This window comes from Protopterus annectens, chromosome 12.part0 (genome assembly GCF_019279795.1).
Source record: "Protopterus annectens isolate FY-2018-M chromosome 12.part0, PAN1.0, whole genome shotgun sequence".
NCBI classification, from domain to species: domain Eukaryota; kingdom Metazoa; phylum Chordata; order Ceratodontiformes; family Protopteridae; genus Protopterus; species Protopterus annectens.
The window spans coordinates 378,863,060-378,881,070 of NC_056746.1; the positions used below are offsets into that span (position 1 = coordinate 378,863,060).

General features: G+C 39.3%; 1 protein-coding gene across 1 annotated transcript; it reads left to right on the plus strand.

The window, feature by feature from the left end:
• The first annotated feature begins 2,284 nt into the window (after window positions 1-2,284).
• Window positions 2,285-4,253, plus strand: LOC122816587 (UDP-glucuronosyltransferase 2C1-like). Its single transcript, XM_044089476.1, has one exon. It carries the CDS (start codon window positions 2,510-2,512, stop codon window positions 4,130-4,132), a length of 1,623 nt encoding a protein of 540 aa, XP_043945411.1. The 5' UTR covers window positions 2,285-2,509; the 3' UTR covers window positions 4,133-4,253.
• The last annotated feature ends 13,758 nt before the right edge of the window (window positions 4,254-18,011 follow it).

Sequence of the window (18,011 nt, forward strand, 5' to 3'; positions counted from 1 at the left end):
GATTAATAGTACTAATATTTTAAAACATGTCTCTGATTATTTCTGGCATTCTTTTCCTCTCAACTATCAAAATCACTATGACAAGATACAGCAAAAAAAAAAAAAAAAAAAAAAGCAACCAGCTAGTGAACCCCAAATAACAGTTTATTAGACTCCTTGAAGGCTTTGTTAGCCAAGACGCTGGAGACAATAAACTTTTTTTTTGTTTTTTACTAGCTGGTTTTGTTTATTTCTTTCAACTGTCTCTGATTTTCAGGGGTGTCCTTGATTTGGACTCAACTTTCAGCTCTGCCACTCTTAATCCCTCTTAAAACTGGTGACTTTTGGTGAATAGGTGATGAATTACCCTTAATAAATAATGAAGATAATATGAGTTTTAAGCTTCTTTTACTTCTGAAAATGTATATTATTTTGCATCCTATTATTCTGACAATGTCTCAGATTAATAATACTAATAGTTTAAAAGTATCTCTGATTATTATAGCAATAACCCACGCCTGGGTGTGGGTAATGCAGGATTTACCCACGGTTGGCGTGGTTTGGTCCCGAACAAAGACAACCGTGGGTAAATCCCACATTACCCACACCCAGAAGTGGGTTATTGCTATTATACTATGACATTATTTAAGAAAATAAATAATTACTTTTCTTAAATAATGGCATTGTATAATGCCTCTTTGCTGCACTTCCACAGCTGTCTGGTATCCGTGGCAGTTCTGATGTACTGTGCATGCCTACGCAGTATATCAGAGCTGTGGCCAAAAGCAACGGAGAAAGCAAGATCTCTGTTGCTTTTTACTGTTTCGCTATGTTAAATGGGTTTACCATAGCGAGACAGCTTCTTTAAAATAAGCAACGGAGATGTCCGTTGCTTATTTTAAAGCTGTCTCGCTATGTTAAACCCATTTAACATAGCGAAACAGTAAAAAGCAACAGAGATCTTGCTTTCTCCGTTGCTTTTTTTTTTAAAACCTGTCTCGCTATGCTAAATGGGTTTAATATAGCCAGACAGCTTTAAAATAAGCAACGGAGATCTCCGTTGCTTATTTTAAAGCTGTCTCGCTATGTTAAACCCATTTAACATAGCGAGACAGGTTTAAAAAAAAGCAACGGAGAAAGCAAGATCTCCGTTGCTTTTTACACACTGTGTCGCTATGTTAAAGGAGTTTAACATAGCAAGACAGCTTTAAAAAAAGCAACAGAGATCTCCGTTGCTTTTTTTAAACCTGTGTCGCTATGTTAAACTCTTTTAACATAGCGAGACAGTGTTTTAAAAGAGACTTATACTAATGGAAAAAGTCCGGGCGACCGGACTTTTTCCATTAGTATAAGTCGATTTACAACGTGCACGCTGGCCAATTAGCGTGCACGTTTTGGAATATTAATGGCGGGTCATGGTATAATACTGGATTTGTCCTCGATTGGCTGAGACCTCTGATTGCTGGATTTGTCCTTATTCTGAAGTTAAGAGGTTGAGAGTTGACTCTGTCCTTCTAGTTGCCTGATCTTCTGATTGCATAGCTCTCAGCTGTCCAGATTTTTTGCCTCACATTTTTGTCCGTTCCTCATAAAATTTTGATTTTCCCGCAAATCTTTGAAGATTGAGGTCACTAAATAATGACAGATATTTGATTTTCACACTTCATATCCTTCAGAAAATGCATGATAATGCAAGACCAGTTATTTTAGCAACTTTCTAAATTTGTAAGAGATATTTAAAATTCGCCCTATTTGGGGGCCTTTGTCTCCCATTATTTTTTTTCCAGAGTTCGTGCACTAAGAAGTTGAGAGATGCCTGTGTGTGAACCCACAGAAAAGGTGATCTAGGGTTTAGGATCAATTAATTATTTATGTCATTCAGCAAGGATAATTAATGCTGGGATTAAGGAACTTTGGAACTCCATACCATATATCTCAACCCATTAGCACAAGAAATCTGGACAAAGGTAAAAATGATAGGGGGACAAAGGCCCAAAAATAAGGACATATTTTAAATACCGTACAAATAAACTTAAAAGTTACTACAATTACTCGTTCTGCATTGGCATGTATTTTCTGTATGATATGCAATCTGAAGCAAATGTCTGTCACTATTTAATCATCAGCAATTGTCTAGAAAATCACAAATTTTACGAGGAACAGGTCAAAATCTGAGGTAAAAAATGGGGAAGTTCTACAAAAATCTGGGCAGTTGATATGTGTATTCCCGTGTTACTGGGCAAACCCCGCCCAGCAGCAGCATTCAGAGTAAATTCCACCACGCCCACAGTTATGATTTCCTTATTGGATACAGTGTAGTTTTAGAATAACCCCTCTCCGGTCATAAACAATGTATGTCCTTTGCAGCACGTGATTGACATTCATTGCGTTTCACTTTCCATTTTTCTGCTGGTTTGCCGTGGCAGACCTGTTACTGCAATGGCCTTTGATTTGCGAGCATAGGGCAGAACCTAGACTTTGTTACCTGATTACATGTTAGCTTGTTGCGTCATTCAAAGCCAAAAGCTTCATGGACAAAATGGCACTCAGATTCGTAAAAAACGTGCGTGTTTGCAGTTTACTGATGGTCGTGATGGTAACCCTTTCTAAAGATAAATCTGCAAGTGCGGCGAAAATTCTGGTGGTCCCAGAGGAAGGGAGCCACTGGCTCAATATCAAGATTCTGTTCATGGAGTTAATAGGAAGAGGCCATGAAGTGACCGTGCTGCGGAAGTCCAACGCTATCTACATTGAAGAAAGTTATGAAGACTTTGCAGTAGAGACGGTGCAGATGCCTCGCATAGAAAGCTTGAGTAAGGAGTTTGTAGAGAAACAGGCAATGGAGTACATCTTTTCCTTCGCTTTTGCCAGAGAAATGAAGCCTTTTGGTGCTTTTTGGCATCTTTTTAGCGGCATTCGGTATGCAACAATGTCACAGTCACTCGCTCTAAAGCATTTGTTTGAAGATCAGAGCTTACTTGAGCGATTAAGGACTAAGGGTTTTCAACTGGTTCTTGCTGATCCCTATTATGCTGCGGGAGTTATGCTAGCAAAGTACTTGAATTTACCGGTTGTATTTTTTGGAAGGTGGATGCCAACGGAAGATATACATTTTGCCATTGCACCTAACCCCCTTTCTTATGTCCCAGTGCTGAATTCCAGACTGACTGACAAAATGACATTTTCTGATAGACTAACAAATGTTTTCTTGTACAACGTTGGTCGCATTCTGAGTAAGTTTTGGGCATATGCAGCATATGATGAGTTGTGTCGTATATACCTTAAAACTGACGAAAGCCTGTATGACTTGTACAAAAAGGCAGATATTTATTTGATGAAAGTGGACTTTACTTTTGAGTTTCCTAGGCCAGTAATGCCAAATGCTGTCTATATTGGTGGTTTTCAGTGTCGCCCTCCTAGTCCTCTTCCTTTAGAGCTGCAGGAATTTATGGATAGTTCTGGTGAAGATGGTGTTGTACTCTTCTCTTTGGGGACCTTGGTAAAGACTCTGCCGTACAATGTAGCTGAACAAGTGGCCAGTGGTTTGGCCCAGCTTCCCCAGAAGGTAATATGGCGTTATATTGGTGATGTACCTTCTACTCTGGGAAACAACACTAAGTTAATGAGCTGGTTTCCTCAAAATGACCTCCTAAGCCACCCAAAAACGAAGGCTTTCATATCCCATGGTGGCGAAAATGGTGTTTATGAAGCAATCTACCATGGTGTCCCTATCATAGGTTTTCCCCTTTTTGGGGATCAGTATGAAAACATTTTGCGCCTTAAAGCTCGAGGGGCTGCTTTTCTCCTGGATAATCTTCCTTCTCTATCAGGAGAGGATATTTATAGGGCAGTAAAAACAGTCATAGAAGATCCTTCCTACAGAGAAAGCATGCAATACTTGTCTGCATTGCACAGGGATGTTTTGGTTCTGCCAAATGAATTAGCTGTGTTCTGGATAGAATTTGTTATTAGACATAAGGGGGCTGCCCACCTTCAAGCAGCTGGCAATGAACTTCCATTTTATGTCTACCATTGCCTTGATATTCTTGTATTCCTTTTCACTGCAGTAGCTCTTCTCTTTTTTATATTGGTTCTAATGTTAAAATTAATTATAAGAAAGATATTTTTGAAGACTAAGAAAAAGAAAGACTAGGGTGAATGCAGTGTGTGGGTTTACTGGTATCTGAGATTGAGGAGAAACACAAATGGCAGCCATTGGTCTACGCTCTGGAAACCAAAAAAAATTAAAAATGAAATAAAAAAAGAAAAAAATGGTTCTGGCATTTTATTCATGTAATCTGACATTGGCATTTGGTAATACATCAGTAAATAAATGCAGTGCAACACTTTATGAGGATTAAAAAGTTAAATTGATAAAACAGAATATTTGGACTTGGGATGTTAAACTGATGTCATTTGTTAACAAAGAGATGCAAAGATGTTTCCCAATGTCCTGGCCAAATTTCCCTTGTTATTAAAATTACCAACCTTGCATCCCTCCTGAAGGATAGCCATGGGTCTATTGGGGTTATGCAAGTGACAAAGTGCAATAAACCTACCAAAGGTGAGAAGAAGAATGTAGGAAGACATGCCATCATGATAACTATTAAGCATTGAGAAAACCCAGAGAATTTTGTACATCACATCTTGATGCCTTGTCATAGGCAAAGAGCCATAGATGAAACAAAGATGGAATTGAATTCCTGATTTGTTTAGAATAGTGGGCAATGTCTTGCAACACAATAATAGCACCATGGTTTTCCTTTTCATTCCATCTATTCATAGGTATATAGCTAAATACTGAGTCTGTGGTTATTCATCAAACAACGTATTTATCGAGTGGCTAATCATCAAACGGTATACATCGAATATGCTTTTTCATCGTTTAGCCATATCATCGTAAATCACATCACCAAATTGGCATAGTTGGCTAACCGCAGGATAACAGCATGTAGTACATGTATACCTCACAGTAAGCGTGCTGCTATTATTAATATACTTTGGTTGCAATATGTTAAGTATAACATTAAATAGTGTATTCAAATACTAAGTTGATCCAGTACATTTAACTTTTGTTTAATACAAGGGCCCTGCTCATGTGGGGGCTGCCCCTCTAAACCACCTGCTAATTAAATATACCAGCTCCGAGATCACACTACAGTGGGGAGAGGGCAAATATCATAATTTGCCCATAGAAACAAAACATTGCATGTGGAAATTTGCCCCTTCCCCACTGTAGTGCGATCTCAAAGTTGGTATATATAATTAACGGGGGGAAGCAGGGTCGTTGTGTTCAACAAAACAAGTTAAATATACTGGACCAACTTACTATATGAATACACCATTTAATTTTATACTTAACATATTGCTGCAAAAGTACATTAATAATAGCAGCACATTTACTGTGAGGTATACACGTACTACATGCTGTTTCCTTGCTGTTGCCCAACTATGCCAATTCGATGATGTGATTTACGATAATATGGCTATGTGATGAAAAGCAAGTTTGATATTTAGTGTACGAAGAATAGCCGTTTGATAAATATGTCAGGCTAGCTGCCTCTGTAGGCCATTTTAAGCCTAATCAATTTCATTTCCAATGTGAGAATTAAACCCTGTACCTGTTTATGAAACAAGTACTGTACCTGTTTATGAAACAAGTACTGCGGTGTTGGTGCTGCGGTAGCGTTGTCGCCTCATAGCAAGACGTTGTCCCGTTCGATTCTCAGCTAGAGCGTCTTCTGTGTTGAGGCATACGTGAATGGGGCGTGCCTTCGTTGAAGGTTGTGCGTCAGGTCTGGTAACCCGGTACGTAAAAATCCACTACCAATGATTAGCGGACCGGAGTTCCGCTGTGGCGACCCCTAACCGAGAAAAGCCGAAAGACACAAACAAACAAAACCTGTTTATGAAACAAACATGATAACCACTACACTACAGAACCTACAAGCACATACTTCATGTCTTTATGATAATGTATTTTATTACAGTGAGGGCATACAAGGTCTAGAGACTGTGATGTTTTTCTTGTTTTATGGAATTTGCTTCCATTTCATAACACCACATCATAAATGGAGTAGTAGTAGATTTATTCATGGTTCACTTAGTTGAGGACTAGTTCCTCAAATACCATTTGGTTGGGTCCTGCTGTCTATGTAGACCATCCCTTCCATTTCCTTTACTGTCTTCATGGCATAGGTCTTGGTTGAAAATGGTCCTTTGACCAATCCACCCACCTGGCTAATAAATAAAAAGGACTTCTCCCCTCCACCAGCCACCAATGCTGGGAGGGTCTATATTATATCATCAAACGCTTACAAAAGCGAACGCTGATTGATCGGCCTAATTTAAGCGAAAGCTTACGATCTCGAACTGTCAGATCAGCGATTTTTTTTTTTCCCAGGGAAAAAATCGCTGATCCAAAACACATACACATAACACAAGCACACCAAACAAACAGAAATCCACACACTTGCACCTAAAATCTGATACCTAACCCTACACTAAACTATGCACACACCACTAACTACCCACTTACCTTAACCCAAACCCTAACTCTAAGGTCCGTCACTATTGCACACTCACCTCACCCGCTCCCTAACCCTAACTCACTTAAATCCGCCCTAACCCTCATGTCCACTCAATCGCACACACACCTAACCCGAGCCCTAACCCTAACTCACCTAAATCACCCTAACACTCACATCCACACAATCGCACACTTACCTGAATCCGACCGGTAACTTTCCACCATAACACTGAAAATACTGAAGCAACAGAAACGGACAACCAAATTCTTTCCCTAGGAAAAAATTTGAGTTTCTGCTACTTCGAAATTTTGCAGTTTTGTGAAAATAAGTTCGATCAACCAGCATTCGCTTTTTTAAGCGTTCGAGGATATAATATAGACCCTGCTGGGAAGACTTCCTGCACCTCTTATGCTTTCATGTTGCAATTTAAGGTTGCAGAACCTTGGGTGACATGATAATACAAATGCTGGTTGGTCCTGGCTGAAAAGTTATTAATGAATTGGTCATCAAGTAACGGAACAGTTATTCTATATCAAACTTAAGTGTACTGAAAGAGAAAATGAATTGGTCTGTCATGATGTACCCACTGGTTTTGTTTTCTATGTCTATACAGCAAACTTTGACACTGTTTGTATTTTCAGTAACAGATGAAGTGGTTTTCAGTGTTTTGGTCTGCAGTGGACCTAAAATACCACATACAGAAGTGGCAAAGGAGTTTATTTAAAATGCCTTGCCCATACCTTACAAGATGTCAAATGTTTCTATTCCCAGGAAATCAACAGCTGTTTTAAATGTTTCCTCACTTGCTTTTTTATGAGTTCCATTCATTTCATCAGGTTTGCTTTTTGACGAAGGTAAGATTTGCAACATTTTGTCAAACTGTTCAAACGTTTCTTTAGTGATGGTTAAATTCAGTGTTCAAAGAGGTTTGCGTGTTTCAGTTAAAAGCATAAGTGAATGGGAATGTGTCAATTACTTCTACTGTTAACTAACTGGGGGACTTAGATTAGGGTCAGACAGAGGGAGGGAATTTAGATTGAGGGAGCAGGAGGGGTAGTGTTAGTGTTGGAGGCAGGAGAGGAGTCTTAGGGTTGGGTAGTAATTGGGAAATTAGGATCAGGGAGTAACTGGGAGTTTTAAGGTTAGAGTCAAGAGTTCTAGGATGGTTATGTAGTTTAGTAGACACAGGTTTTGGAGGGCTATATAAGTCGGGTAGCTGGAGATAGAGCAGTTGGCATTTTAGGTTGTTTGATAGATTTTGGTTGTTTTTGATTGTAAGTGTTTTTTTGTTTTAATAATATAGATTGTTTTTTATTACCTGGGTATCCACTCTGTGATCCAGCTTAGTATCCTTATTGTGTTTCCTTGACTCCCACTCCTCAAGTCAACATTTGTATTCTGTAAGTCTTGAGTACCTAGAGATTCTTTGTTACACCACCCAGATGAGTGAGGATCCATCCCCAAATACTGTGTGTACATTGTCAAGGCACCTGATAAACATATCATAAAGTATGCCTGTTTAAAACATATCATACAGTGTGCCTGTTTAGGCACTTCAGTTTTTTTTCTAATACATTATGTCCCTCTAAACACTTATATTCATGTAGCAGCTGACTGTTGTGTGAAACATTTTCTCTATAATGAACTGGATACTTCAAAACCAGACATAACCCATTCTGAAGTTTGTGATGTGTTTTGTGTTTATTCTGAACTCAAAAGGTTGTTTGAGTCTCAGCAGAAAGTGGCAGACTCAGCACTCACATACATAGGGAGCTAATAGTGACCGGATAATTTATGAGTAGCAGGCTTTCAACGCAGAATCTGGCTAGAGCCATCGTATGCACTGACTCTGCTGTTGTGTTTTTAACTATTTTCATTGTTATATAAATGCTGTAAGAGCTGCTTTATTGCAAACTGTAGCAGCCTTTGTTTTATTCTAGACTGGTATCAAAACCTGTATGTTTAGTACACAGGCAGGGTTTACTGTATGTTTCAAACAGACACACACACACACACACACACACACACACACACACGCCCACTTCAACCTCCTAGTGTAACTCAGCAACCCTGCAAGCCACATGCAGTTAAATGTGGGCTGTTTCATCCAGCCTACGGTGAACCTCAAAATCTGGCTTGTAAAGTGGTTGTACTTAGACATGTTTATGCACCTGAACTGAAAAACAAAATAACAGGCTTAAGTATCTAACTGCAGTGCAACATTGTGCTAAATAAAGTGATCCCATAATAATAAGCTCAATTGTACTACAATGTGATCTGAAAATAAAGTGCATATTGTCCTTTGTACATTGCTTTTGTAAGCCAGTTGTGTACTTTTAACTGCACAGAACAGATCAATCACACTGGCTATTGTGGTTTGTCTGTATATCCTCTCCTAAAGGCCAGGAACATTTCTTCCTCCAATCAAGAGTATGTGAGTAACGGGATTTCTCTCTCTTGTTCCCCATGTAGCCAACTCCAGATAATGTACCTCCATTCAGTACTGATTGTTAATATTTGCTGATTTTATTTATATAAATGCAACATGTATTTTTCTTCTACTGCTCACATACTCCAACGCTGATTATCTGGTTATCTGTTGCTTTTAGCACTTATACCCATTCACTAGTTTGGCACTTTTGCCCTCATATTTTCCTACTGAAACAATCAAATATTTTTAGCTATTACACACTCCTAATTTTCTCGTGACCAAATGATTATAATACAGTCTTCATCTTCAAAGACTGGTACAAACAGAAATTAATCTATAAAATTCAAATTGATTTTCAGTGTCCTGTCGTTGCCCCAGTACACTCATATCTAGAAAATAGACATATCAAACCTCTCAACTGATTTTTGCCTCATATTTTTGGCTTGCTAATTTTTGTGGTTGTCTGACAAATCACTGAGGATTTGAAGTCAAGAACTAATTACGTACATTTAACCTTCCAACTTCATATCCTTCAGAAAATGCATGTTAACACAAATCCTGTTATTCTAGCAACTTTCTAAATTTATAAGAGCGATATGTAAAATTTGACCCTACTTTGGGCCTTTGTCTGCCCATTATTGTAGGTTTTGTTCAGGTTTGTTTTGCTAACAGATTGTCCCTGCACCCGACCCCTTGTTACACCTTTCAATCACCACAGGTGAACAAACCTCTGTCTGAGCAAGTTATGCACAAGTCTGTGTTGCAGGCATAACTTTAGACAATTTATGTATTCTAATCTCTGTAAGTCAAAGTTCATGAGAAATTCTAATATGTACTAACTCCACAGGTGCATGAAAACAAGTAAATCCTTGCCAGTGCACACTGAGAAACCACACTGGCAGTAATTTCCTATGGGGGAAAAGTGACTTGGGAGTTCAGTATCAGTGAATCGAACTCAAATGACAGGATTGTGTCCAGATTGCACTCAACAAAGTGTGGGGAAGCAATCTGACACACATCATTTTGCAATGCTGATTTCTCCTTATGACTAAGTCTTTATCTACTGTCTGTTGGGCAATGTATTACAAAGTTTGAGCTGTCGACTCTGTCTTATTTTTGTAAATTCATACACAAAACCACTGTTTTTCCATTTTCTGTCAAAGTTGTATAAAATTCTAAGACTGAGACTAAGTAAAAAAAAACAAAGGAATTTATAGAATCTGACATTTTAAACCATTATTCTTTCAACAAAACTTGATTTTCTGTTGCCAGTTTTCTTAACTTAGTATTTTGTTTTTAAAATTAGCTTTTAATGTGTTACAGACACACACAAATCTGCTTGTGATCTGTTTGTATAAACCACAAAAATTACAAACAGAATATCTGTGCTGACTGGAAAACAGAATAACAATCACTAGTATAATGCATGGGATTTCAGCTAATGAAAATGACTCTTCATTATTTGTGAACAGTTTAGGGTGACCCAAATATAGAATTCAGTTCTGCTGCAATGCAGTGCATGGTGAGTATAAGCATGATACATGATGTCGGGTATCACAGTTCTGATGTTGTAGTTCATGCAAGAGTTTCTTTCTCCTACTCCCCCTCTGCTAACCCCAGATAATGTACCCCTCTACAGTACTGGGACTTCATATTTCCTCATTTTATTTATATAAATGTAATATTATTCTACCACTGCTCACATACTCCAAACCAATTATGATTTGATCACTTTTATAAAAGTTAATTCTGTTTGCTGCAATGAGTCAGGGTCATACATCATGTCGTTACATAACCCAACGTTTTTATACATAAATGTGCATTTATTTCCTTCAAATATGTCATCATGTTAAAAAAGACTGCTTATATCAACAATTCTGGAATGTAAATACCAAATAATAAAATAGTTCATTGATATTACATCATTTATTTATTAACCAAATTCTTATACTAAGTAGATGTGTTTTTCAGCTTTTCCCTTTTAGGGGTCGCCACATCGGAACTCCGGTCCGCTAATGAATGGCAGTAGATTTTTACATGCCGAGTTGCCGGCCCTGATGCACAACCTTCAACGAAGGTACGCCCATTCACGCGTGTCTCCACACAGAAGACGCTCTAGCTGAGAATCAAACAGGACAACATCTTACTGTGAGGCGATGTGGATAACAATAAATATTACATCATCAGATGGACATGAAAGTGACAACATCAAGATACTATTCATTTATTATGCAACTTTTATTTTTCTTTGGGTCCAGTTATTGGTATAGATATAGTATTATCTGGTAGCCACAACAAATTATAATATGTTTTACTAGCTGAAATAAAAATTACACTGGGATATTGTCATGTTTTACTGTTACAAATGGGAGGTTTGGGGTACTTTACAGAATTTCTTCCTGATGAGATGCAAAGTATAAAATCTTATAGGTAGGTACTAGGCTATTGACCAAAGGGCCTAAGTAAGCTTAGCCAACAAGGTTCCCTGGCTTATGCCACCCAAGAAAGTTATTTTCCTGTGCCACTGTCAAGCAGAGCCACAGAAGTGATCCCCGGAGTGTATTTTTCCTATTTCCCATCCACTCATCAAGATTTTTCTTGAAGACTGCTAATGAGGAACTTTGCTTGACATAGATGGGTAGCTTGTTCCAGAGTATGGGAAGTCTCTGGGACAGGAATCTATCCCTCCAGCATATCCTGTTTATTGTGATGAGAAGGTTTAAGTCCCTAGAGCGTGTAGCTCAGAGGGATTGGGATTTCTTTAGGTGTGGCATGTCCAACAGCTCTGGGTTTGGCATAGCTTTATATGTTAGGCAGAGATCACCTCGGAGTAGGCGATATGCTACAGAGTAAAGCTGGAGTTTTTTGAGACGGTCAGAGTAGGGCATCTGTTTGAGGCCAGTAATCCTCTTTATGAGGTACTTCTGTGGCCTTTCCAGCTGCTGCAGATGTCTTGTGAGGTACATTCCAAAAGGGGCGCTGTACTTTATAATGGGTCTAATGAGTGTCGAGTAGAGGGCAACAATGACCTTTTTTTTTTTTTCCTGGATGAGAACCCTTTTGTGATGAGGTGTGCCACGTAGAAGGATTTCTTGACTACTGTGACAATGTGATTATCAAAGGAGAGACTACTGTCCACCTGGGTCCCAAGGTCTCTTATCACACTTTTGGCACTAAGTAGACTACAGTCTATGTGGTAGTTCATGGGTACAGAGTTTTTACCAAAGGGGATGACCATGCACCTTTTTGGCATTGAGCTTGAGGCCATGCCTCTGACACCAGGCATCTGTCTCAGTTAGGCCCTTCTGTAGGATGTCCACATCATTTGGGAACTCGACTATGGCTCTTAGTTTGCAGTCGTCTGTGAACTTCATTAGCCGAAGGCCTTCTGTGTTAGCCTGTACTTCAGAGAAGTAGATACCAAACAGGAGAGGTCCCAGGACTGAACCCTGTGGTACTCTACTTGTCACTGGTTTGAAGTCAGATTTGGAGTCTGCAACTTTTACAGTGTGTGTTCTGTCAGTGAGCCAGTTGTGAACCCATCTTGTGACCTAGGGATTTATACCTAGTTTAGTGGGTTTAGCTATACGTCCAGAATGGGGGATGGTGTCGAACGCCTTGGTGAGGTCAAGATAGGCTGTGTGAACCACCTTACCCTTGTCTATGGATTTTGTGACTGCCTCAAAGAAGACAATCAAGTTCAGGAGGCATGATCTGCCTTTCACAAACCCAAACTGGGTGGGGTCCAGAGTTTGGAGGTTACCAATGTCTTTGTTTATGAGTTCCATGATGATATGTTCCATGGCCTTGCAGACCAGGCTTGTCAGGCTAATAGGGCGATAGTTCCCAGGATCAGTGGTGGCTCCCACTTTGTGGAGTGGGATAACTGTTGCTCTGTGCCATTCAGTGGGCACAAAGCCTGACGTGAGGCTATCATTGAACATGGTGCTTAGGTGGGGAGCCAGTTTGTTCTGAAGTTCATGTAAAACACAGCCTGGGACGTTGTCCGGTCCAATGGATGCGGTGTTTTTGGCTTTAGAGTGTGCAGCTTTTACCTGCGTAGTTGTGATTATGGGACTCTGCGTTCTTCCTGTATAGATATGGGCCCTTTAGGGGCAAGAGGGGGTTAAAGTTAGCACTGAACCTATCTCCCAGGATGTTGGCAGTATCAGTTGGTTCTGTAATTTTCATGCCGTTGTGCTGTAACTCAGAGCAGATCTGGGTGTTGCCATTGAGATTCTTGACATAGCTATAGAATGCTTTGTGGTTGCCCCTAGAATCAGTGGCAATTTTGTTTTCATAGCTAACTTTGGAGGATCTTATAAGGGATCTCAGTTTCTTACTGAGGCTGACCAGGGAGCTCCTCCACTCATGGGATTTTACTCTCTTTTGCAACAGTTTCTTCCTTCTGTTGTAGACTTTGTTTATGGCAGGGGACCATTAGATTGGCTTCCTTTTTTTTTGGAGGATAGTGTATTGGTTCTGTTCGGGATAGCACGATCCATACACTCATGTAAGTCCTTATAGAATGCATTTGTGTAGGATTCAGCAGTCATAACTGTATTGTCCATCTGCATGGGTGTCATGAATTTTGCCACATCTGTCTTAAGAAGCATGAAGTTGGCTTTGGAGAATTATTTTACCATGGTTTCCTTAAAGGGGGTGGGGGTGGGATGTGGATATCTAGGGTGATTAGCTTATGGTCGGATCTGACCAACGAGGAGTTGACTTCAGGTGTGGAACACGGGTCAGTCATGTTGGTAATGACTAGGTCTATGATATTATTGCCCCTGGTGGGGGTGTGGATAAGTTGATCCAGGGCCTTGGAATTTATGAATTCCAGAAAGCGTTGAGTAAAGGAGTTGGTACTTGAGTAGTTTTCTCAGTTAATGGTGAGGTAGTTGAAATCTCCCCTTATTAGGGTGTTTGGTACCCTAATATTTTTCAGTATATCAAGAAAATAGGAGTGGGAATCCTGGGGCATGGTGGGGATTTGTAACAAGCTACAATTTGGATTGCAGTTTTTCCCAGAGTTAGTTGCACTTGGATAACCTCAACTGCATTATGCTGAGCAACTAGCCTGGAGGTGTGGATATCCTTATTGAATATAGACGCACCTCTGCCTTTGGTGTTCCGGTCCAGGTTAGCTGGCCGAAAAGTGTCATATGAGTTATGGCTTGGTAATGCAGGGGTGCCCTCTGGAGCCTTGAACCAGGTCTCAGTCACTGCACAGATATTGATATTCTCCATTTTAAGGAATGCCTGGAGGGAGTACATTTTGAGATTTAGACTTCTAGCATTTAGTAGTATTACCCACAGTTTTGCTTGCCTGTTCCTGTTACAGTGGTGAATTTGTCATTTGAACCTTGCCTAAAAAAGGCACTATAGGGGTGGCAAGAGCCTTAGCCATTATCTGGAATCCCAGGGGTGACAGGTGCAGGCCATCTCTGGCAAGGCATCGTGATCTGCCGACCATGTCATCCCAGGCAGACAGATACTGGATCCCCTTAGAATGACACCAGAAGCTTAGCCATTTGTTAAAGTCAGTCATTTTGTCCTTGTACTGTGGTATAATTCTGGGCGATGGCAGGATGCTACTCAGGGCTAGGGTCATACCTGCCTCGGTTACAAGATCAGAGAGCTCTTCCATGTCTCTTCATGTAGCCCAGGCAGGTACATCTCAGGTCATTCACACCAACATGGACAATGACCGAATCATATTTGTACTTGTGGAGTGACGCAAGTGTGTGGGTTATGTGGTGGATCCTGGCACCCGACAGGCAACTGACAGTAACCTTCTCCTTGTTTAGCCTGGTGAGTGGGACATCAGTGTGCCTGACTATAGAGTCACTTATGATTAGTGTGTTGGGTACATAGTTTTGTCTTATGGGCTGTGGTTGAGTGGCACACTGAGTCTGTGGGCTATGTGTCATTTGGGTTGTGTTGGGTGGTGGAGGTTGCTTGCATTTCTGCTTTGAAGGTCCCTGTTGCTTGAGCAGATTATTACTGAGAGCCTCCACGAATGTTTTTGTGTTTGTATATGTGGATTACCTGCTAATTGCTCTAAAGGCAACATGTCACACCTCCACATGGACTGCTTTTGCAACAAAGGAGGTCAACAATGGCAAAAGAGCTGAAAGATGAAACTGTGATATGGAAAACCCTGATTCAAAACTATATTATGATTTGCTGGCTGATTACTTCTTAACATCAACACTGATGGGGACATATAGCACCACCTTTTTTTTTTTTTTTTTTAAGTCCTGAAAAAAAGTGAAAATACTTTTTTCATTAAAATTTGCCTTTCTGTTTAGCATACAGGATTAATGTTGTGAGCTGTTAGTTTGCTTCATCCTTTGGTCCTGAGTCTGGTTCCCTTAGTCTCCATTTGAACATTGTAACTTTGATAAAGTCTGTTAACCGGACAGTACTTCTGAGTTACCCCTGAAGTTTACCTAGTCAACAAATAAATGAAAGTAAAAATACATTATTCCAGGATCGCAGTAAGGATAAACACTGAACTATACTGAAAGTGTTGCCTGGACTTGACTCAAACACATTGTGTTAAGGGTATATCAGGAGCTTTGCAAGGGTGCATTCTTAAGTAGCCAGTAAGGATCACAGTAGCACAACATTATGAGGGTATGTAAATGTCTTCATTTCTGTGTCCTCTTCCCAAAAGCTGTTGCTGTTAATACATGCAGATGAAAGTTGTGCTTTTTTGTACTACACAGAAACTAATGTCTAACTGCGGTGGTGGTGCTGCAGTAGCGTTGTTGCCTCACAGTAAGACATTGTCCCGTTCAGTTCTCAGCTAGAGCGTCTTCTGTGTGGAGACACGCATGAATGGACGTACCTTCGTTGAATAAACAAATGTGTAGAAACACAGACTGGCTGGAGAATAAATTTGTTTTACTTCAAGTGAATAATGCAACCATAAAGTACGAACATCCAAATAATTAACATCCAAGTCAAGTAAGCGCTTTCGTTTGGCGGTTGCCAAACTTTTTCAAACAAGTAAAAACATCACTTCCTGTTGACTAAATACACTAATTTAGTGATGTAATACAAGCTTTAATTTAATTTAATAATTTAATTAAATCCATATGCAATGGTGAGTTAGCTGTAAGGCCAGTAGGAAATCTCCATACACGTAAACCTTTAGGAACTATATTTTTCTTTATACATTCAAAAAAATAGTTATTGTCCATTTATAATTTCTTAATTTTTAACAGAACATGGTCTAATTCTGCCAGTTTATCATTGTAAGTTTTAGGTGTACCTGAATTAAAGTTCGTAGTAGGTGAAAAACCACTGTCATGGTTTAACCAAGAAGAAAAATCATAATTTCTAGTTGTGTTGGTAACTGTAATTCTGGATGGCCGTTCATCCGTTCCTGCGTCGATGTGATTCAAAGATGTAATCAGTGAAGTAGGAATCCTTGTGTTTAATTCCCCAGTGTTAGACCCGTTTATATCCACAAACAGTTTGGAATGAAATGAAAGGTTGGAGCATTGTGACAGGCTCCATTGTTCAAGCCTGTCCATTAGTTTTTGAATTAACTGCGTTAGGCTTCCAAGCATGCTATCTGGTACTGTTTCAGTCTCCTTCTCAGCCAAATCCATGTGACTTATTTATTTATTTTTTTTCATGTCATAGGTTCTTATGAATGAAATATTTGCTTTTCATGAATGAAACACTTGTTTTCTATGAATGAAATACTTGCTTCGCAATGAAAATCCAGCGTTTTTTAACGAATACAAATGGAGCGTTCATTATGAATATTAATGGAGCGCTCAATACAAATTTAGTATTTTCATTGTAATCATTTTTAATTACTTTCTAACATTTATTATGTTTCACTGAATACACATGAACTACTTGTTTACATGTTTATTTAGGAATGATGTTGAAGGTTGGGCTTATATTAAACAGTAGGATATTAAACAGTAGCATATGCTTCACTGTAGCTACTGTGTATTTTATGGCTACTAGATGTTACCAGGTGATTCATAGGATGTAAAGTTTTCGTTATATATTTTCTTGCTATATTCTTTCAGGTAACACATTGTTTCTTTAAATAACTAAGTGCAAAGCTTGTATTACATCACTAAATTAGTGTATTTAGTCAACAGGAAGTGATGTTTTTACTTGTTTGAAAAGTTTGGCAACCGCCAAGCGAAAGTGCTTACATGACTTGGATGTTAATTATTTGGATGTTCGTACTTTATGGTTGTATTATTCACTTAAAGTAAAACAAATTTATTCTCCAGCCAGTCTGTGTTTCTACACATTTGTTTATTCTGGGTTTATTGGTTTCGTTGGTGCTCTTAGTACCTTCGTTGAAGGTTGTGCATCAGGGCCGGCAACTCGGCATGTAAAACTCCACTGCCAATCATTAGCGGACCGGAGTTCCGCTGTGGTGACCCCTTACCGGGAAAAGCCAAAAGACACAACAACAGAAACTAATGAGTCTGCATAACTTAGCCATTTTGAGGACTTTATCATGTAGCAGAATAGATAAACTAGCTTGGAGAGTCAGAAAAAAGATCTACTAATGGAGGTAAGCACTGTGGCCAAAATGGACTGTTTCTGTGACATGAGAAAATGCGATTGAGAGACACATTAGCCACAATGAGGAAATACTTTATTATTGGTTAATTTGCATGTCTCTGAATCACCAGTAACTACTGAAAATCAGCACTTTCCTGTAGTAGTTAGCACTGGTGGCACAGGTATCCCCCTTCACTCTGTAACACACACATATACATATTCAAACACTCAACATACACACACTGACATAACTCTTGCTTGTCCCTTAGTGTGCAGAATTTGTCACTGCCCTCATAAATAATGTATTGTTCTGAATCAGCACCTAGAGTTCTGACTTCTACAGAGTCTCTCTGTCTCTCTAAGCTTGTTTAAACAGTGGCAAAATGCTTTCATTTTGTAACTTAACTATGATTTCCACAGGATTAATTAAAATGCCAGCACTCTTTGAATTGCCCTTATTAAAATCTATTGTTTTTATAACTGTATTCAGTATTCACCCACATTAGTGTATTAAACAA

Bases quoted from the DNA above. Each gene is read 5' to 3' on its own strand.
- LOC122816587 (XM_044089476.1), top strand. From the start codon at position 2,510: ATGGACAAAATGGCACTCAGATTCGTAAAAAACGTGCGTGTTTGCAGT.